The sequence below is a fragment of the Rhea pennata genome, chromosome 1 (assembly GCF_028389875.1).
Source record: "Rhea pennata isolate bPtePen1 chromosome 1, bPtePen1.pri, whole genome shotgun sequence".
NCBI classification, from domain to species: Eukaryota; Metazoa; Chordata; class Aves; order Rheiformes; family Rheidae; genus Rhea; species Rhea pennata.
The window spans coordinates 208,813,483-208,837,097 of NC_084663.1; the positions used below are offsets into that span (position 1 = coordinate 208,813,483).

At 37.4% G+C, this 23,615-nt stretch overlaps 1 protein-coding gene across 5 annotated transcripts in view; it reads right to left on the minus strand.

Moving 5' to 3' along the window:
- Positions 1–23,615, minus strand: part of LOC134135676 (disks large homolog 2) — a 740,305-nt gene that overhangs the window by 52,455 nt on the left and 664,235 nt on the right. For all 5 annotated transcript variants that reach the window (XM_062567370.1, XM_062567369.1, XM_062567373.1 and 2 more), the window contains one exon: positions 4,908–5,084. In XM_062567370.1, the coding sequence (XP_062423354.1) occupies positions 4,908–5,084 (177 nt within the window). The remainder of the gene's footprint in view (positions 1–4,907; positions 5,085–23,615) is intronic.

Consider the following 23,615-nt stretch of genomic DNA (forward strand, 5'->3'; position numbering starts at 1 on the left):
GTTCTTTTCTCCCATTTTGCTTTGAAAGGGGAGTGTGGGTACATGTTTTTGTGGGGAGACTGTTGTGCATTTGATGACAAAAATAGCGGGCAGGTACCATCGTACACCTTTACTATGTAATAACCGAGATTCAAGTTGCATAACCTTTTACAGTCAGATATACTTAAACTACCTGAATATGGAAATCTTAGAACGATGTCTAACCTGCAAGTCATTTCATGGCTGTACATGTTAAAGATAATGGAAAGACTAGTATGAATATTTTAGTATTTTAGAACAAAGCTGTCAGAGGCTACAGTGGAGGCAAAAGTAGAAATGGTGAAAATTTAGGGCAAGGCTATTTTGGGGCAATTTATGGGAAATCACAAAGTTTGCTAAATTAGATTCAGACCCACAGACCCAATTTGAGCAGATATACACAGATCATAGACAATACTGAAGCGGGAACTTGCTGCTCTATGGGGCTTGCAACCTAAGAGCTTTTCTATGTGCAGAGACTCAGTAAAGTGAATGTGAGAAAAAAATGGACATGTAAAATCGATGCTACAACAAATTAAAATCTCTTTACTACTGAATTAGACCATCTGTCTAGGAATTTAATACACTGCAACTCCTGCACACTAGTTTCACCATTTTGGTTGTTTCACTTTAACTCTTGTGAGTATTTCTGTGCATAGGAAGTCTTAGACATAGGCTTCTCTAACTACAGCCGCTGCCCTTTACAGAAAGCTGAATCCATTTTGCTTATCCTGACAATACAAAACATAATGAGGCAAACGACAGCTCTTGTGATCAAAAATCCAGCATATGTAAAAATGCAGATCTACATCTAAATCTATAAATCTAAATCTAATAATAGTAATGTTAATCTAATTCAGTTGGTCACTCAGTTACAAAATACAGCAATTTTTGATGTTAGGGCAACAATACATATGCCTGAACAGGGGTGTCTAGTGCATGAATAAGCCCCACAGGCTGTCGGAGACATTGGTACAAGAAGGGCAGACCTGCCACAGCACCGAGGAGGCCCTGCCTGACGTAGCAACCATGCTCTGCTCTCACCTTGGGTAGGTGTGACTTGGATCAACTTTTATCATGGGTGCAGAAATAACGGAAATGCGACCTGCAGTGATCATTCATTACTATTATATAATAATATTTATTTCTTGACTGTTAAACCAGAATTGAAGCAGTCTGCAGCTTTTTATGCCAAAATCCTACTGTTGCCAACATCAGTATGCAAGTGCGTCATAACATCTTTATAGCATTATGTCTGACTTCTACCCAGCTGGCTACTCAAACTCACAGTCCAGAACTACAGCTTCAATCAGGTGACAAATACCAGCAAATAGATAAAATTTTGCCTTTAACTGCTGAAATGGTTGCAGTGATATTTTAATGTTACAAGATACTGAGCTTTTATGTTGCTCTAATCCCTACTGAGGTCACTGGTCCACCAGTTCACAAGATCTGGTCTTTGAGGGGATAGTCTGGTGGAGAAACATGGAGCTACCCTCAATGCTTTGTGCTGCTTGTTTCAGTAACCCATGCTCAGCTTTACTGTCCCCATCCCAAATTCACTCTTAAAGCTTGACTTTACAATTATCAACAAGATAACAAGTCTACACACAAGTGACAACACTGAAATCTAGTTATAAATACCTTTCAAATGCTATTGAATCTATGATAGGCAAGGCTGATAATATATCCAACATCTTGGACAGAATAATAAGTGGCAGTTCCCCTGTAATTATGCATTATAATTTTTTCAGGTATATCCTCATAGAAGAAAAAAGAGTATTGAGTCTTGGTTTATTATATGAAATTTTTCTTTCATCAGCTCATCCTGCAACATCACTATTTGAAGGGTTCTGCTCTAGAAAAATATAAAAAGAATGCAAAACCAGATACTTGAAAGAGCATTACCATACACAGTGCTGTAAAGAAATTGTTTTGTGTGTGTTCATACATATATGAGTATATATAAATCTATAAGTATATATGTACATATATATGTGCATGTATATTTGTATATTTCTACATACATAAATGTGTGTGAGTGTGTGTGTGTGTATTGGAGTAAACCCAAAGAGGTCAGTGGCTTTCCGAGCTATTCCATATTCATTTCACTTAGGAAAAATAAAGAAATTGTATATTAACTGTTGCTGGACTGGAGAGCAAACCAGAGACTCTTCCTTGCATTAATAATCCATAGATCAGTATGCCCTGCCAACTGTCCAAAGTGCAAAAAACATTGCAATTCCACTGAATAACATTCCTGCACATATGCCTAAGAAAAGGAGGGAGTCCAATCATAAAATAAACACATATATCCCTAAAGAAAAAAAACAGAAATAAATGGGGGATTGAAAAACATAAGACAAATATAAAAAAACCTTCAGCTTACAAACTCAGGAACCTGGGCTTGTACGACGGGACGCAGCCAAAACAGAAAGCTGCAAATACCCTTTTCCTCTGACTTCATCACAAGGAATCTCTTACTGCTAGATTTTAAATATTCCTCATTTCATATACTGCAGTGCGTACGGAAGCAGTCCTATAAAAACTGTAACAGATAAGACAGTATGGTACAGCTTGTAGTAAACAGTCCAGACAAAGATTTCCACGCTGCAGATGCCTGCATTTGGTCAGACAAATCCCAGGCCGACTTTATTTGGGATCAAGTCTCACACACTCATTAACTTATATCTGCACAGGAAATTCAACTCTAAATCAGCAGACACTGGAAAACATGGTGAGTTGTTTCCTCTGTTGCTCAGCCCTGTAAGCAGCTCATCTTCCTCTTGGTGCTCTTGTTTTGGTTCATATTTTGCAGTGGCATAAATGATGATGGAAGATGCAGACAAGAGCATATCAGTATCACTGACTCACTGGGGACTAGCTGAAATCCACAATATCAAAGTAATACTCAGTTTTCACTGCATTGAAAAACTAAACTTGTACATTTGCAACCTTTTCTGAACTACTAGCAAAACTTATCCCCCAAATTCAGGTGTACCGCACGACTATATTAGCACAGACAAAAAAGCAGTTGCTGCTGATTTTTCTAGACCTCTCAGATTTGCTAGTGAAGAAGTGGGATGACAAGTGGAGAGCACGGTAACTATTCCTGCATCTTTACAAAGTCAAGCCCTTTTATTTTTAGACTTCAGCCAGTCTATTTTCACCCTGCCTCTCTTCTTTTTTCTTTTCTTTTTCTTTTCTGCCAGTGTTTCTCAAGTCATGTTTTTTTTTCCCAGAGTGCATCATATTTCTGACCTTGACTAGACAGCCTCTAGCTTTTGTCCTTCTTGAAAGCAGTACCATGCAGGTAAGCCAATAAACTTTAGGCACTTGCATCTTCTCCCATCTACAAAAGGTATAGATCCATCTCTTAATCAGGTGTTTTGTTTTGCCCTTCTTTCCCTTATGTTTAATTACGTCTGAAATCTTTTTGTAGCTTTTAAGAGTAAGCACTATACCTTGAGAACTAGTAAACTTTGTGCATGTACCTCCCTCAGTAATAATTGAATAAGCTGTCCTCTTTTCCCATTTGTGATCCATCATGTCATTACCACAATGCTTACTGTAGCAATTAATACTAGGAAAGAATTCCTTTTTTAATATCTAGAAACGATATTTGTTTAATGGGTACATTTTTCCCATCTTAAAAATTATACTGTAGTTTTATTTATGTCTATTATGCAACTACAAAAATCGCTTTTTGCTGAAAATTCTGGTGTGATTACTGTTCAGACATGGTCACGATTAGAGAAAATAAGTCTCACGTCAATAACGTATTTGAAGGCCTTTAGTTTACTTTTATGTGATTTAGAACAAGAGGTACTATGAGCTCTATTAGCACCTAAGCCAGCTCTTCTTGAAACACCAGCAGGTGCTCTGTAGAGCATCAGACATACCACTTTCCCTTTATAAAAAATGTGCATCATCATTTTTATAGTAATGCTAAAGCTGAATTAGAGAGTAATAGAACATTTATATGCGGTACGAGAGAGCATTGCTGCAAAAGAGAAATGTAATGTGGTTTGACAGGTTTCATTTTCCTCCTACCCTTTCAGCTCTTGACCTTTCTATAGCAACTACCAACAAAGGCACAAACTAATACCAACTTGTGCAGTAGTCTTGATACTACCAGAGACCAGTGGCTGATTTACAGAGTGACTAGTCAGAGTAAACAATACAGACACTGAGAAAGCGTCAGATGCATATTTTCTCTCCACTAGTCAGTATGAATCCATCACTGCTGAACAAGGATTCAGATTCAGCTTGGAAAATGAAGGAATGCTTCTTCATTTACATTATATAAAAAATTTCCTGTGATATTGATTATCCATCAGTTTCCAGGCAGGCAGAGATTAAATTAACAGATTTTGAAGCCAAAAAGTATTATTATATAATTTAGCCTGGCTTTGTACATCACAGAGGCTCAGAAGATTAATTTTATTACTCCTGCAGTAGAAAGACATACAGTCTTGATTTGAAAATGTCAAGACATTCATCACATCCCTTAGCAGTTTGATGCAATGGCTAATCACTCTGACATTAAAACGTGCTCTACTTCAAATTCAGAGATAATTCGCAAGCTTTGGTTCTGGTTATTCCTTTCTCCGCTAAAGCCCTTTAGTGGATGGTGCTGTCTCTCCCTCCCTTTCTCTATGAAGATATGAATCACATCACCTTTTAGCTTCTTTTCAGTACAGTTAAACAGCTCAAACTCTTTAAATCTCTTGGTGAGAACCATATCTCCCAACTCTTGAAATAATGTTAGTGGGATTTTCCTCTACTTTCCCTATTTTTTCAGTAGTCTGATGTTCCTGTCTTTGGAATAAAATGGGAACTTTGTAATATTGTGACCAAGGAGCTAAAAAGGAAGAGGACACACTCACCTCCTCTTGCTGGGTATAACTCCCATCTCCTCACTGTCTCCCTCCAGAGTGACTCTCCTCGCCTGCCACCACTCATCGTCTGATGCGTTGATAACGTGAAGGATGTCTCCGTACTTAAAACTGAGTCCTTGACTTGGCAGGCCACTGTCTTTGCTCTTGTCATAGTCAAACATGGCTCTGTGAAAGGAAATAAAGACATGAAGACAGGCAATTATATCAGTTTTGGAAACATTTACTTCTGAACAGTTTCTCTTATTTTAAGATTCAGTTAACCCTTACTCCTTTCAAATGGTCTTGTTCTTTGGAAAACTTTCTTCTTAGAAGTTAATCTTTACAAAATACATTTTTCATCTGTCCTGCCTGTCTTTAATAGAAACTGAGCAGCAAAGTACCTTCCTTCACTGTAATAGTACTTAATAGTACTATTAACTGTTCTATTTAATAAAAGCTACAGAATAATGATCATTTCAGAGTATCTAATAAGCATATCTGATATCCAAAAACCTCTCTTGTGATCTTGCCAGCAGCAATTTGTGATTGTCAGGTTTACTGTTTTCTCACACTTTCCTGTGCTCAGGATTGGCAACCTGGGGTGCGCTGGGAGAACTCAGTAAAAGGAACCAACATTTTCCTAATGGTTATGCATTTTTGGGTGGGAGGAGCAGAGAGGAAGAATGGATGAATATATGTTCGCATTTCCTTCAGACCAGAAGTGAACTTTCAAACTGAATCTCCTGATTATTCCCACTCAGAGTGCTTTGGTTCATGTCTTGGAGGTGTGTTAAGCGGCACAAACTGGATTTCTGAAATGTAAACTAAACTGAAAGATGCACTGACCAGACCAGTGCCAGTCTGACATATACTGTCTCAAACTGTATGCAGGGTGGACATCAGGTCCTCAGCACTGATAGTTTCACTACTCAGATCCACACTCCTTGCGCTGCACTACCTGTCCATGTAGTCATAGCTATTTCCTTTGATGTCAGCGGGGTTTTCCACTAGTGAAAAGCGAACCTCTGCTTTGGGTATGTCTGTGCTGGAGTTTCATGCATGGGGAAATGTTATATACACAAACTGAGAACTAGCTCTAAGGTACCTGCCTATCAAGCTGTGGCTAGATGCACTTCAGCATGAACTGTCTAGAGATCCAGCCTAGATCCCGGGAAAGATCTACACCCATGCTGAGCTCTGTGCCACAAAGCTACAGTGATGCCAAAACTCAACCTCATCCAGGCCCACCCCCTGACCCTACATCCCCTGTCTACAGTGCAGATAAACTCCCTGCTTCTGAGGGCAAGGCCCTGAAAAGCTGCATGTGTGCAAGAGGGAGATGAGCATGCTTGGGACCCTGCGGCCTCATTAATTCCAGTATGACTGCTGGTCATTGGTTGAAGTTCTCCAGTTAAAAATCTAGACCTTTCTTTCTTAGAGGAGAAAGTACACAGGAATATTTTTCCCATATAAAATATAATTTAAAGATCATCCCTGACAAGAACAGATGTTGATTTTCCAGTAGAGAAATTTGTATTGGGAAAATGGTATGATTATAATCCTGAGCACAAAACACTACACCAGCAAAGTCCCAAAAGACCTACAATAATTCCTACTCTTTTATTGTCAGAAATACTGCCTTGGCAATCTTCACCAGTAAACACTTCTGTGATAGGATTTGATATAATTAATTGTTTTGCATGGCAATATAATTATAGAGACTGATTATAACACCTTTATGGCAGATTTAAAACACTCAGGGCTACCTCTCATAATAAGAAGAATTTAAAAAATAGCTATCAAAGTTGTAACTATGCAACCAGCATCATTTAAAAGCTTTCCTAAACACTTATTCTGCTTTAAAAATCTGGTTCACAAAGAGGAAAAATGCTGTTTGGATCACGTCCTCTTTTAAAGAGCTTATGGTCATGCACCAACATCTTCAGAAAAGCCCAGGTAATTCCTTTCTCTGAGCATGAAGACAGTAAATAATCCTTCTGAACTTTACCTAATCCATGAGCTTAAATACGCTTGTGCTTTTCTTGGTAAATGCTCTTGGAGTGCAAGTAACATTTCAAACTTTTTATTGGCTTAGCAATGAAAATCCTTTAAAAACTTGGCTAAAGCTTAGTAAAAAGTTACATTCATAAAGGATTCTAAACGGTAGCAGATTATCTGCTGCCTTGTCAAATACGGCTTTCGATAAGGGCATAGGATGAACCACGTCAATCCAGAACAAGTGTGTCCTGACAGCTACATATCTAGTCAGTCACCTTTCCTTAGTTAATGACATCTGATCTCTGGAGAAATTACAGTGCACATACTAAGAGACGTAGAACGTATCATCCTATTTGTATTGTCTTTATGAGTATGCAGTGCTCTATGTTTTATAGATCCAATAAAACCATCCGTTAAACAAAACCATCTTCTTAGAAATTCATGGAATAAATGTGAGTCTTGCCATGGAAGCCTACCAGCATCTCAAAAGCCTAACCACAGACTGATACAGTCGCGAAACCATGCACAATTACATTACTCCAAATTAATGACATCCTCTTCTTTTGCAGAGGATATGCAAGACAGTCACATTGCTAAAGTAAAACACATGCTGCACTGGAAATGCTCAATATTTGTAAAATTCTAAGATAGAGGATTAGTTTAAAAAGCTAAACAGAAGAAGGAAGGAGAGGGCAGTGTTCTTTGTCCTTGAACAGACATTAGCACCTCTGAGCCCCTGTATTAATGTAAAACCACAGACTGCCAATGTGCTAGTTGATGTTAACGATGAATGCAGATGGTAATGTTTGCCACTGACTTACTTTGATTAGAGTAATCATGTGCAATGCTAATTAAAATGAGATTATAGATCTCAGACAAGAGAATTTTTGAGCACACTTTTTATTGACTGAAATAATTCGTAGCTGCATGCACTGCAGATGTTGATTACTCCATTAGTAAATGAAAATGATACAAGAAGAGACTCCAATGCTCTTTCCTAAACATTGCAAATTAAGAGCCAGGTTTAAGTTTACAACACAACCATATTTAAGCTTGCAATTTTGATAACATTGCGAGCTCTGTAAAGCACACTTTTATAGCTGGCAGTAGGCCCAGCTATAAAACAAACGGAGATCTTCATTGTTATATGCATTTAGAAGTTAACACGACTACCTTGGCAATAGACCTAAGGACATTCCTGCTCACCTCCTCTTTTCAGTTCCTCTCAGGCTTTAACTAGTTTTTGAATCTCAGTGTGTCCAACTGCAAGCTCTATATTTATTAAGAAGCTCACATATTAGCGTTTCTAATTTTTTACCTGATAAACAGCACCCACTTCTGTTTGTGCTCAGTCTTGCTGTAAAACAGATATATATAGAAATAAATCACAGAAAGCATCTGCATCTGTTGAGTGCCAACTGAACTGATGCAAAATAAACCCCTTTTTAGTTGCTGGAAAATTAGAAAAAGATAGGATCTTTTTGGTTTTGCTCTTCCATGTGTTTAGGCAATGAAAGCCCAGTCTTACAGGTACCGTGCTGCATTGTGCAGCACCAAAAGTTTCATCAAAGAGAAAATTTATGCTTTTAGCAAAATCTATTTAATCTATGCAAGCTTCTTCAGCTTGATAACCTATTAGATAGGTTTTCTCATGCCATGAGCAGTATGAGAGGAAAGACTAAATGTAGTCAGATCTTTGCAGAATATTATGTGTCAAGGAGAGGGCATAAGCAGTACAGTCCAGTAAGAGTCCTGTCCTCCCACAAAGTACCGATCATGCTAGTCATGCTAACATGACTATATGCTTTCATATGCCTAAGTGGATTATTCATAACTTGCTCAGGCAGTTTCTTCAACGCACTAAGCTGTAACTAATTTTTTTTCCTGTCTTTTACTGCAATTTTTAAAAATAATAATCTCAATAACCTTCAAATGGTGCTTGTCTGATGGGCTTGGATACTAGTAACTTCTCTCTTTTTCTCTGCACAACTGATAAAAGCACATCTTAAAGAGTAGTTCCTCTTCTTTCGGCTGTTTCATATGCTCAGTTAACTGCTTGTCTCCCATATTTAGTATTTTGGGATCAGATGGGACAGAATCAAAACCTCTGCTGGGCTTTCTCTATGAGAGTAATGGATCTTTTTTCCAGCCAGCTGTTTAAGTCAAATTTTTAATAGAAATAGTCAATTTTTAAGAACAGTTTAAATAATTTAATTTTTTATTTTACAGCCATCACCAATGACACTTTTAGACCACACTAGCATCATAAAAATTCCTTTCCAGGATCTCCTGGATAGTGCATGTCATAAACAGGACCCTGAATTACCCAGGGAAACACAATTTGCTGTTACAAATATGACAAGTTCAGTGATTACTACCACTTGGGGTGCAGATAAAACATTGGAACAGGAAAAAGAGCTTGCTACAAACTAATTAAACAGATGTGGTAAAATCATGATTTGTCTGTCTTACTTTCCTTATTAGAAAAATAACAATAGGAAAGGGTGTGATTTTAAAAGGCATAAAGGACATGTAGGCAGCAAATTTCCATCAACACCTTTACAATTTGTTCTTCAATTCCTATTCTTTTTTTTACATGGGTTTAGAGAAAATCATTGTACATCTGTGCAATTGGAAGGTGAAAAGTGTTATTTAGGTGCTGAATATTACTGCCATCTTATTGCTGAATTCCTCCTGCTTTTTAAAAAATAAGAATCATGGTTGTTCTGATGATTGAAGCAGAAGGTGCAGACATTTAGAACAAGCTCGATATCACGAGTATTTAAGACAATGTGAGTTTAATTTCCCTGGTGTTATTCCAAACTTCAGAATTGATCATTGCACTAGGCTAGTCTCAGCAGTAATTTGGATGAAATCTAGCAGGTTTTATTTTTGTGCTTGGATGCTTCTTAAATGTTTTTAGGAATCCACATTAGTGTAAAACATGAGACAAGCATTTTACAACACACCGTCAAAATTCATTGCTCAAAAATTATATAAAGCAAAAATTCTGCCAGTTCCAAGCTGTCATATACTGTCAAATGTGTGGTGGGCTATATGTGGACTACATGGCAACGAAAACTGTTAAAATGGGGGCATTTTTCTTCCACCATTTAGTGCAAATACTACAGTATTTGAGGTATGTCCAAAATTTCTATTTTTAATGACACCTGTTCTTGTAGCTAAAGTAATAAATGTTTGAAATTGGAGAAAATACATTAGCTTTAAGACAATAGCAAATCAATTCACTGTGCAATCCTATATATTCCAGTCTGTAAGCATGCACCAATCTTCACTGCTGTACACCTTTTGACTGTACTATTACCAGCACTGAAAATGAAAAAGAAAGGTACAGAAAGAGTAAGGGATCTTGCTAAGCCTGTGACAGAAAAGGGAATTTAACGGAGAAACCTGGATTTCTTGGCTAATGTAAATACCTTTTGTAATTTAATTGTCTTTGTGATCTCCTTGAAATACAAGGGAATATTAATCCATTTACAACACAGCAATATGTTTTGCTAAATGTTCCTGTTTGTGTGGTGCACAAAACCAAAATGTTCAGCCACTGAATCACCGCATCGAGGTCAGTAATCTCAACCTGATACAGTCAAGGTGCTGCATGGCAGCTTTATATGCATCTTTGAAATTGCTTTTTTTTTTTTTTTTTTCCTGGCACAAATGGGAGTTTTCACATAAATTTCCAGACTGCTCTTTGCCATTTACTTGATTATGAAATGACAACAACATTTATCCGGAAAGATTTTCACCTTCTGTAAAAAGTCCCAACTCTTCTGCAATCTGCCAGCACATCCTCATTTACACCATCATTTACACCATTATCCTTTTCTCTACAAATTTCTTTAGCAGAGATTCTCAGACTTCAAACTTTATCATATCTCCATTAGGGAGAGAGAGTTTATTCTCCCTCTCCTCCACATCTGTCCTCTACATCCCCTCCTGCCCCTTTTCTTCTTGCCGATGGGGAAATCCAATGCACAGAGGTTTAATGATTTGCCTGGTTTTAGACAGCAATTCAATATCAGAGCCAGAATTAGAACTCAAGCTTCCTAGCTGTCTTTTCAGCACCCTCAGTAATAGATGCATTTCCACCCACTTGCCGGCTCAGCTTGAAGAAAACATTAGACAAAATCGAAAAAAAGAAAAAAACCTAGTGTAGTTCATTGTTTTAACTACAACAGAGATCACAGCAGTGCTGCAACACAATTAAAATGCTATTAAAAGGGTTAAGCTTCCATATGCTGGCATGTCAATAAAGCTTTTCATCTTCTCTCCGCTTTATTTTCATCTAGAGAAGTTGAACAGGTAAATCCCACGTGTGCCACGTGCCAAAAGTTTGGTCTGTCCTTAGGAGGGGTAGGAAGCTCTGAGGTGCTGCTTGACATGAATGGAAGGAGTCAACAGCCCCTGTGTTAGTAGTCGTTGAGCTGATCATTATCACCTCCTATCAAAGTGTGGGAGTGGATGGTTTTGAAGAACACCTTCCTTAGGATTATCTTAAACAGCAATGCAATTTCAGCAAAAAAGTAGCTGATGTTTCAGCTCAGGATCTACAACTCATTGTGTAGATGCACCCTCCTCTCCTCTCCTCTCCTCTCCTCTGCTCTGCTCTCCTCTGCTCTCCTCTTTCCTCTCTTCTTCTCTTTGACATCATTTTTACCCTAATGTTTTAGACATATCCGTGTTTCAATATTCATTAGTTGACATTAGTGCTGATTATCAGCATAAATTTTGTCTTCATAAGCATTCTAAGAACAGATTTTTCTTCTGAGAGGGCAGCTTTTAATTAAAGATTACAAGCACGTGAAAGTGCCAGCAAAAATACTCATTAGAGAAGGTCCCCAAAAGTCTGCTCCAGTTTGTTCCTATTTGTAGCTCCAGAGCCTTCAGTAGAGCCATTACTAGTACCAGCAGGCAGATCTCAAAGCAGAGATTTTTTTTCCCACTTGCTAAAACACAGATTCTGTGATTCTGTTCCATGATTATTTTTCATCCTTGTTCAATATTACTCACTAATTATAATATCACTCCCATTTTTTTGCTGCAGATAATAAAAACAAATCCTGGGTGGACAAAAAAATCTAAAACACTAACAAAAGGTTCTTTTGTATTTTCTGAGTGTTTTCTTTAAATTTGTTCACATAAAATTTAGAACTAAGTTCCAATCACAATATCCGATCTGGATACTTCAGAGAATTGAGAACTGATTTTTGAGGCTTTTAGTTTGTGCACATTTCAGACTGAGGCTTAATAAAAAGCCCAGGGAAGCAAGAATTTCTTTCTATGCATTTTCTTGGACTCCAGGTCAGATCTTTAGTGAAAGAGAGAGGTTTTTGCAGGAACCAGAAAGAAATAGGTAAATAAGTAATATAAATTACGTAAGGAGATTACAAACTCAATAACATGAAGGCTCTAAATGAGCAGAAATCTATGTCCTAAAAGGCTTCATTTTCAGGACAAGCACTTGCATCTACATCTGCCCTCACATAAACAGGTAGAATCCCACATCAAGCATAAGCAAAGAAAATTAAAAAGGTCCCTCAGACTATATACCAAAATCAACTACACTCTTGATAGTCCAAATGAGTTAGAAATTTCAAACTAACTCATATTTCTACATTTATTTTGTTGAAACAGAGGAACTGAAAGGCATAACAAAGTCAAGAATCAAACTACCTTTGTAGGGATGTCTTAATTTTAATACCAAATCCCTTACACATTGGCATCTAAGCCTCTCCCATTTGCTGCTGTATTATTTCTTTACCTCATTCAGCAATTTCTGCATTCAGTCCAAGTCATTCTTTATCATTTTACTCCTAGTCGGAGTTTGACAGAGAGTTCTACCATGGACTTTACCGAAAAGAGGACTGGAGGCAGCAGCATTCATTTCAGAAAGATTTCCCTAAGAGAAGGGAGACACTTTCTTTATGGGGCTTACATCAGGAAAGAGGTCCGGCATGTGTCCTTGGGGAATATTTTGTTCATTTTGCAGATCCTGTCATGATCCTGAACACCAGCTCTTAGTAGTCAATACCTATAGTGTTGATGGGCTTGTTTGTCTCTTTAGCAAGCACTTGTTCTCTGCAAGAAATGGGTTCTTCCATGTGGAAAAACTTCAGGTCAGCATTTTCACAAGAAGTCACTATCTATAGATATCTCTCTGTTTAACTGGCATCTCTAAAATATATATATATTGGTCGATGAACATATGTTTTACTTTCACGTTTTTGCTGTGCAACAGCGTACTCTGTTCTGTGGCTAGACACTACAGCCTAGACTATGGCCTATGGCTAGAGGTTTTGCTTAATAGCACCTGGCCATTTCACAACCAAAATCAGTGGGGTTTTGGGGAAAGAAAGTAGGAGTCTCAGATAGAACATTACTACTAGAGATGTTTTTATGTTTTTTGTCTTCACTGGTGGCAGGAAGGATGACAGGTCATATTGCTCTTATCTTCGTTGACAAATTGTCCGTGTGTTGGTGGCTACAGACTGAATGAGGAAAGTGGATTTAAAATGTGATTCTACACTGTTCCTCTAGGACACACTGCACAGATCACAGCACGAAATGAGGGACAACTGATAGCTTTAGTCTTTTATCTATGAACATGGACATAACACGTATTACCCTCAGGCTTATCTGTTTTTTACCTCCTCCAGCATGACTTGAGAGGTGGCCCTACAAAGTGAGCCTCTTATCTTCTCACGTGCCTGCACTGCGGAAATCCTTGTGCAGGTGGGTGCACCTGCTGCTCGCATTTCATCAGGATTTTACAGGGCATATCAGAACTCTCCTTTGGTTTTCAAGAATCTGCAACTAGTACCAAGTTGTAAGCCTGTGCCTGGACACTTTCCATTAATATGTTGACTACAAAACTGTCTGACAGTTGCATTTATGACAAACAAAGCAGCATTTAAATTCTCTTGCACTGTATTCAATGTATTTCAGATTTGCAGCTTTGAGGTTTGCTTTAAAATTGGGAGATAATACATTGGACTGGAGCAGAGTACTAAATAAATTGCCATGATGTGACGATAGATTTAGATTTAGATATTATGAAAAACTTGAGAGAACATGTGCAGTAAGATCTGGAGTCAGGAGTATTTTTAAAATACCCTTACTGACAGGCTCATAAGAATCTCTCCATCTTATATTAAAACTAGCCCCTCATAGGTGATTTTAAGTTCTTAGATCCTGTGCAAAAGTTTTATTAAGGTTGTGAGTGGTCCAGAATTTCACAGCAAGCTGGAAACTTAGGCCAGGTTTGTTGCAAGGGTTTATTACAAAGATGTGGGATAATTTTCAGAAGAACCTGACTTGGCCTGTGGATTATGCCTCAAAATGATGTGAAATTTGCAAGTTCATTTTAGGATTATTTTTTCCTAGTAAGACTAGGCAAAGCTGGAGTTTGACTGAATATCTGGTTTCTGAGGAAGCAGTTTCTCAGCTGAGATTCCTCTGTTGTGACATTTAAGATTATCCCTATCCAAAAAGGAAAGAAAAAGTGACTAGATGTCAAATCAGGGATACTTTAAACTAGCAGGTAATTCACCTGAAATTACCATCTGGGGGTTGCACAGTTTGGCACAGGAGCCAAAGAGTCATCCTGTGATTCTCACTTTGAAAGAAATAGTAACTTTTTCACTGTCTGAAAATATCCATTTAGGGATTCCCCCCCCCCCCCCCCCCGGGAAAGTAAAACAAATGTTTCTTTCAGCAACAACGAGATGGAAAGGGAATATTGTGGCTCCATGCATGGCACTGCCTGAGACTCCCCCTCCTCACCCCTGCCAATCCCAAATGTCTTCTTATTATAAAGAACACATTTCAGAAGAGTCATTAATTTTAATTTTAAAAATAAGCTGTTTACAGTAGCTCTAAGTATTACAGTAGCTCTCAAGAATCTGCTTTGGGTGGTTATTTTTCATCGGGTGACTCTGATATCCTGTCGTTTGCAATTGCTTTCTCTCAGACCTAATCATGTACTGGCATCAGTTAGAGGCTTTTAGAATCACACTGTGGACAGGCTGCCCACAGAATTCATTGTGCTTCTACTGCGTTATAATCAAAAGGAAATTTTCAGCACAGGAAGGAGCCCCACTGATAACATAATTATTGCTACCAGCCAGATATATGATGGCTTCTTTGTTTTTCTGGACAAGGCTATTAGAGAATGGGAGAACTAAAGTAAGAGAAAATCTTCCTATGGAAAACCAATATGCAATTATGATTTGTATAACTTGAACATAGCGGATACAATTTCAGTGGTAGAGATGGACTAAGTACCTGGTACAGAAAAACATCCCACCACCCAAAATTCAAATAACTGTGTCAGGAAGTGGAATATTAATTGTTTTTACAGAAATCAGCATTTGATAGTGGAGCACCATCAGCCAGAATCATCTTATTTAGTTCTATGTAAGAACTGTGAGAGGTGACTAAGTCTTCAGACTTTGCTAGCATGGAAATGCTCTTTCGTTCGTGTCATAATAAATCTGTTTATACTTTGCAACGTTTAGAAATTGCTTTTGAAAAATGCAATTATACTTTAGATATCTAAAAGAACTGTTGACAGGCAAAGTTAGGAGAAAAGTTTTACAAGACAGAACATTGGCTGCTTTGTCTTTGATGAGAGGGCATTTTGGACAAGCCAAGACATTTATTGTCAACAGCTTCTTCTCAGAAATGGTTTCTGTTTGTCCTTGAATGTTCTTTAACAATGAAAAAGAGTCCAAAGTTGGATTTGTATTGCTATTGAGTAAGCAGGCTAGATTCTCTTGAAATAATGAGAAATAACAATAATATAATATAATAATATAATATATAATTACAGCACATTTATTATATTTTTATAATTTATATATTTATTATATGGATATTAAATAATAATAATAATAACACGCATATGGGAACTACACCATGGCCTGGTAAAATTGGATATGGAAATTATTATGCAAATTAATTCTCCTGTAGAAAGTGGAGAAATGTACTAAATCCATAAACTCTGCTGGATGCAACTATCTGAGATATCATAAAATCCTTTTATCTCTAGGCCAGAACTTGAAGAGCTCATTAATAGTTTACTCAATCAGTGGGAGGTTTTTGATAGAGTAGGTCCTTTGTGTTTTAGCACACTGACTTCAACAGGAAGCAATGTGGTAAGTTTTTGGTTTCGCCTCTGTTTATCTCTTTTTAAAAAGGGCAATTTGCAAAGATACAAATGCTATCAAAGTCTAAAACTGTACTTTTTATGGCACAAATGCAGAACGGCTCTATAGAAATCTCAGTCCGTGACGCAAAACATGAAATCTCTAAAGGCTTCAGATTTACGAGGTGTAACTCCATAGAAATCAGTCAGTAGATATGGACCAAGACAGAAGGCCTGAACTGAACTCAGATGAAATCTGAACTGTAATGGAAATAAGAGAGAATTTGTCTGAAAAAAACAGCAGTGGGTGGAAAAGACGTACTGTTTGCTTAACCCATTGAAGGGATTCCTTGAGCTGCTATCTGTCTTCCCTTACCTATCAAAAACAGGTTTGTCCCTAGTTTTGATTAGGTTGATCAATTTGGCAGTTTCCCTGGCAGATGAGGTTTTCCTTAAAGCTCCATCTGCTGGAGTCAAATGAATACCTTAAATGCTCAGTTTTTATTAGTGTCCCCTTCTCATAGAGAAAAGCTTGAAAAGGAGATGCCAGTGTACCCAGAAGGAGAAACGAACACTAAGGGCAAATAAAAATAAGAGTCTTTCGGGTCACCTCTTGAATGTTAAAACCTTGTGATCGCATTTTCTTTTTAATGGTAAGATTTGGCAGTTGAACTATGTGTATAGTTGTCAATTCTCTTTAGAAAGACACTTGGGAGAAAAAAGTGTTGATGAACCACTCTTATTAAAAATATTTAACAGTAGCAATATATATGTTAATATTTATTAAACAGAGTTGCAAAAGGATGGTAAACTTACTTAACTTCTGCCCTTTAAATACAAAATTAAGTACATTCTACTTTCAGCTATGTGCAGCTAGCTAATCATTCCTATCATTACATTACTCACATCTACTTTTTCTAGGAGCCTCGGTTCTCAAGCAGTCGAAAGCCAGCAGGATTACGGGGAACATCAGAAGTTCCTGCATTCCATTTTTAAAAGTAAATTAAGCACACCAGAGTATAGGCTTTGTTGACTTTCAATAAAGATTAGACTTCGAATTTCTAAGTTGCTTTGAAAACATTACCCTAAGCAGCTTTAAGATTGACAAAATTTGCTTTAAGCTACTCAGACCCTGTCAGGATGAAGACTTGGTGCAGTAACAGAAGCTCTTCACTTCCATACTCTTGGATGGTGCTATGACCTAAGATAAGCCATCTTTTTTTCTGCTGAGTTTTGATGGTTTTGTCCATAGAGATACTTTCTCATGCCTTGTATCTTTCTGTATTTTGTACACTGGATAAAGGCCTTATTAATCACACATTTTCTAAGCAGGCTTCTTGCTATCATGTTAATTACTTATATGTTTTTAAACTGAACTGCAGTCACCATCTGCTGGTATCACCATCTGCACAATCCAAAGTCTTCTTTTTTGGCTTTCCCTAGTATGCACTCTGTCATCTTGATCTTCCTGCACTCAGAAAAAATCTTCATATTTGTGTGAGATTCCTGTTTTAATTAAGGATGTACAACTTGGAGGTCAACCCTGCTTTAAGCGGACGATTGGACCATATAACTTCAGGCTGGTGTCCTCCAAGCTAAATTATTCTCTCTATTCAGAAAGCTTTGGATATGAAATACCCTGAAACACAGGAGTCTGTCTCAGATAATATTTATCATTTTGGGGGCACAAAAAAAGGTTCATTTTTAGCACACATTCTACATAAAATGACAGTCAGACTTCAGTGTCTGAGAGAAAGCATTTTCTGCTGTGAGTAAAAATAATTATTTTTTATTATTTATTGCTCTTTGTTATTGCTTTAAATTTCCTTGGTCCGGTACAAATTTCTCTATGAAACCAGGGATGGTACAGAGATGCCCAACCTACATATGAGTTCCAGTGATGTCCTCCAGAATCATTTACTGGTACTAACCCAATATTGAAAGCACTGTAGCTATGTTAAAGCTGATCGGCTGTACTGTACTGATTTGGGAACTACTGTGTGTCTGCTAGCTCAGTCACCTCTGGACAGCGTGACTACTCATATTGGAGAAGGTTTTTTTATATATATATTTGGGGAAAACAACTTAAGTGCAATGCAGAGGCTGAATGACAGAGGAGTCTAAATTCTCTCCACAGTAAAGGAGAGATTAGGGACCTACGGAAAGGGGAAGAACTCAGAGCATTTAAGTCAAATGAAATAATTTGCCTGATACAGGTCTCTAATCTGACATCCTAGTCCTCTATTTACAAAGTAAGAATACAAGTAAGGAGAGAATTGTGAAGAAGAGGACTTTACCAATACTATGGTAAATTGGCCATATCTATTCCATTTATGAGCAAATTAAATATAAAGGGTGAAATCTCTGATTTCAATAGAAGTAAGCATCTATTGAACCTATCAGAAGAGCCTGTAGAGTAAGTTATACTGTCATGTAGTGTTTGCTTCAACAAAAACTATGCCATTAAAATGAATTGATTTCTATAGAACAAAAGAATAGAGACTCCAGAATAATGCCTTTTTGATTCTGACATCTCAGGGAGTCAAGGTAAAACAAGCAAGCAAGAAAACAACTTTCTTTTCTTTAAAGAGAGAATTTTGTTGTGCATCATGAGGATAAAATTATTGGAAACATTCATCAAAAAGATTTTTTTGCCTAGGCCAATTCTTAGACTCTTTTATTATTTAATAGCTTCATTTGCAAACTTTGTATTTTTCACTTCAAACATGAAGACAGCATTGCAAATTAATGGGTGATTTAAGGGATGATTAAGGATGCTGTCTTTGGAGAAAACTGTGATGTACAGCAGAGAGAGGCACTCACCATATGTGCCCTGTTCCTACATGTTCCCTAAGGATCTGCTACTAACCAACCACTGTCAAAGACAGGACACTTGGCAAGAAGGACCTTTACTCTGACCCAGGGTGGCTGCAAAACTGATAGACATAGACGGTGAGAAGTAGAAACTGCCTGCATGTCTTCGCTGTAGTGCCAACACGAGAAAGGACATGGAAAGTTTTCAGTCTTTAAAAAAACAAACAAAACAATCTGGATGAAAAAAAGTCAAACATCTGAAATATCTGTAGGTGAGAAATTATGAAAACATCTGATTTAGGAGCATCAGGACGGACACTTCTGTCTGCAGGCAGTTTGCCTTGTGCCTAGGTGAGCTGACTGCCTCTCACCAGCAAGGTAACGAGGGAAGAGCAAGCCCCAGAGCAACCACAGACCACCAGACACCTCGGAGAGCTGGGAGAGGCTGCTCTGACGGAGCTGTGGAGTTTCTACGTGTGCATCAACTTCAATGTTACATCAGAAAAGTTTTGACCATGGTTGCGCAGCATCTCCTTAAACATGGGCTATATTTGTTATGTTAGGATTATTTTAGCAGCCTGAAAGATGGTACAGCATATAACGGGACTGGGTTGCATTAAATAGCAATAAATAGGAGCTTCAAACCATGTTTGCCTATCTATCTTAACTGTGTACACTGACTACACCAGAGTGTCTGGTTTCCAGATATGTTATCTTTAAATCGTTTTATTGCATCAATATGTAGACATTTCTCTTCCATTCAGCCCTACTCTTCCTACCTCTGGTCTTACAATATCAAGCTCCATTTGATGTTTTTAACATAACTTGTGACTGTCAGTGTGAGTGACATCTTTTTTTGGTGTTCTTTTTGTCTCTGTCTCATTATTTCAGTATTTCCCATCAAACATCAACTAAAGAAATAACTATTTCTCTAGTAAAGTCTGAAAGCTTTCCCTTCCTTAGCCATGATTTATTACTGTAATTCTGTCATGTAGATCGGCAGAGTGAAACAAGTTAATAGAAAGATACTAAGCAGAATGAGCTTGTATCGTAACTTCATTTTTTTCTGTAAAAATATACAAGTCAATACTAGGTTCAGTATGATGGAATAAATATCAGTGAAAGAATGAAACGACCCACACTGTGTTAGACAATTTAGTTTCAAAGGTTTCTTCGGTTTATGATATCAAAATCTGTATCTTAAAATACTTTTTTAAAGTTAAGAGCAAGAGCTTCTTCTCCTCAAACAGTGTAAGTAAGCACTATCATCTCCTTTATCAAAAAGCCATTTATTAAGCAAACATTTATTGCAGCATGTGGCTCTGAGGAATAGATTCAAAAAATCTTCCAAACCGTCCCACATAGCAGGGCCTAATCTGAAAATCTTTCTCTGTCTCCTGCAGCTGCAGCAATAATTTGCTGCCAGTAATTTATCAATCTCATTACATTACTAAACTCTGTCAGGGTGGGTTGAGATTTTGCAGTTTCTTGACTTGTATTATATTATTATATGCATTGTATTTGTGTTATATAAATATATATATTAATAACTACACTATATATTTTTTATATTAATAAAATATTATAATTATATTAATATATTTATATTAATTTGCTATTCCCTTTATGCAAGGCTGTGGGATCTCCTGCCCACATGTCATGGAGATATCTTTACTATCAGCTAATCTCCAGTGTAAGCCTATGCTTAAGTCCAGACTTACTCACTGTGTTCAGACGCAAGTAGATGCTTGGGGCAGACCTGGTGCTGCTGGATTGTGCAGAGGCACAGGGCAGATGGGGGAGAAGAGGATGTGTCCCTCCAAATCCTTTCAGAATTAAGACTGGAAAACTATAGGAAGACAAAGGGCTGTCCTGGCTCTAGGGCGTTATTTTCAGAATTTCTTTCTACCTCTTCCCGTCTGCCTGTGGGAAGTTCACATCATATCAGCCTCAAGATAGTGGGGTATCTAACCTCAAGTAGATCAGGAGGTAGGCATCAAAATACAGCTGGCTGCAGGGAACACTTTCTGGCTCTGATCTTCAGTTTTGAACACTTAGCTCTGGACCCTCGGAGAGACCAACGGGAGCCAGAGATTCAGGTTCATCTCTCTCTCTTTCTCTCTCTCTCTCTCTCTCTCTTTTTTTTTTTTTTTTTTTTTTTTTTTTTTTTTTTTGAGGGGGGCTTTTCCAGTCGACTACCTTGCGTGTCCCAACACCCAATGTACTTGCTGCTGTGAATACAAACCTAATTCAGGCACGGAGATCATCCCTTATGAATTCTGCTTTCAAAACTGGAGACACAGTTTTGGGGAACAGCAATTCCAAATATTTCATTACTCAACATCCTTTACCAAATGCCTGTCTCCAGGCCCCAGCCTCTGTCTCTGTAAAACAAGAGTGGATGACATTTCCTTGCCTTGAAGGAGATTTGTGAGGATAACTACAGCAAGGATTGTGCAGCATTCAGATACTAAATGCCAATTACATAGGACATTGGGTGTAATAGGAAAGCTGAGGATAGAAAAGGCTAAACCAATAAAGCTAAATGAATTATTTACAAATAATTCTAGGATGATTTTAGGAGTGAATCCACAGTGGACCTTTCAGACCTGTTAAATCAATGGAACTGTGTGCATTTGATGTGTCAGTAGACAAAGTTTAATAACAAATCAATAAAATGAATAGTAATAAATTATCAGAAACAGATAGATGACTACAGTCTCTAAAGTAGGGAAGTGGAAAGCATGAAGTCATTTTTTTTTAAAGGAAGACCTTATGTCACATTACACAGCCACTCATACATTTGTACTACGGGCAGTCCTGTTCCCCTCAAACCAAAGAGCAACTGAGAAAGGCAGAGAAGGAGCAGAGAAGACAGGGCAATCTCTCATAGGGACAGCTTATATTGACTAGGCCTTGCTGGTTTTAATAAAGGTGATCAAGAAGAGAGTATGACTGAAGTTAGTTAAATTATGAATTTCAGAAAAAAATAAAAAAAGAATAAAGAACACATTCACCTTTCTCATAGCACGAGACACAGAGATACTTCTAACTTAATCAATAATAAATTATAGACTGAATGTAACTAACCAGTGCATGCTAGTTTAAGGACCATTTAAGGACCAAAACCTTAAACAGGCCTAAAAATGTTCCTCCAACGATGAAAGAATCCACCAAGAGCCATTAAGTACCAAGAAGCAGTTCTGCCAGTAGATGAAAGTATTGCTCTGTCCTTATCATGGTTTGTAGTGTCTCTCAAAGCATCTGCCACGAGATACTATTAGGGACAGCACAATGTGTGTGAAGAACCTTTGGTCTGACCATGTTTGGTAGTCATGTCTGTCTTGGCACATTCAGTCTACATCACTTGGTTTTCATCAGTATAACCAGCAATCATCTGGCTTGTGCCCAACCTACCTGAAAGACAACTTTTTCTTTATGTCCTCCCACAGTTGTGGAAATTAGCTAATGACCTGAAGCTGAGACTCTGTGCACACTACATGCAGCTGCCAATGAAGAGCACACTGGAGTGGGACCCAGTGTAGAGCTGGGATCAACGCCTATGGACTACAGTTTTTTTCAGGCAATGCATCTTGTCCATATCTCTATTTCATCACCTATTCCTTCCTTCACGGAAAGCATTGAGGGCTAGCTATGCAAAACACCATTTAGAGCTGGATATTATTATTTTATATTAAATATATATTATTATCAAAATATTTCTTTCTGATAAGGACCTTCACTTTTGAATTCACTTTTTTGGTAGCTATTCTTACTTATTGGCATTTAACTCTTGTCTCAAATTCTTGGCACAGTTAAGGGATTATTGTTATCATAATCATTTAAATTATCAAAATAATTTAAATCAATTTATAGAGTTGTTTTGAGGAATCTTTTGGTTTTACAATATTGAACAGCAATGCATGCTTACACTGACTGTAAGGAATGAAAATACATCAAAGATGTAAGGAAACTGAAAAATCTTCTTGAAATACAAATTTTATTGACTGAGTCATGGTTTCCATGAAAAATTATAAATTTTTTATCGACGTTCAATATTCCAGTATTTACAGCACGATAATTAAAAAGGTACATCTGTATGTTCAGGTTTGCAAATTAGTGAAGACAAGTACATGTTTATAATTTATCACAGTGACATTAGGTTTTTAACCAAACAGCTGAATAAATTTAACATCCTCATTTAGCTCCATATTTCCTCCTGCAATTAATCCAAGTATTCCTTATTTTAATGAGATGCCCCACTACAAATCTAGATCCTTTTTGCCTTTGGGGAGAGATATGAGTAGAAGGATAATTTCCTGGAAACTGTTTGTAAAACCTCATTAGCCAAAGTAATCATTAGTGTTAGCATTAGCAGGAAAGATAAATGATTAAATTGGATGTTAAATAAATGCTGAAGCAGCAACATCTAATGGAATATTTTAAGGAATATTTTTATATGTTTACACTTCATAATAACTTAAACAAGAGAAATACCATCATAATGTTCATGAGAAGAAATGCCTTGCAGAAAGAAGATACCACATCTTCCCTAAAGATATCTTTATTCTTGTCTCTTGCTCTTGAGAGGGTGAAGTATGAAATGATTAACTTCTAACTGACAGAAAACAGTAACATGGATCTGTAATGATGTTACCTGGGAGTGGCAGAGTGTCCTACTTATCAGTATTTTAAAGCAACAGCTGCTAGGACTTTTGCAAAGTCTGTAGAATTTTAAA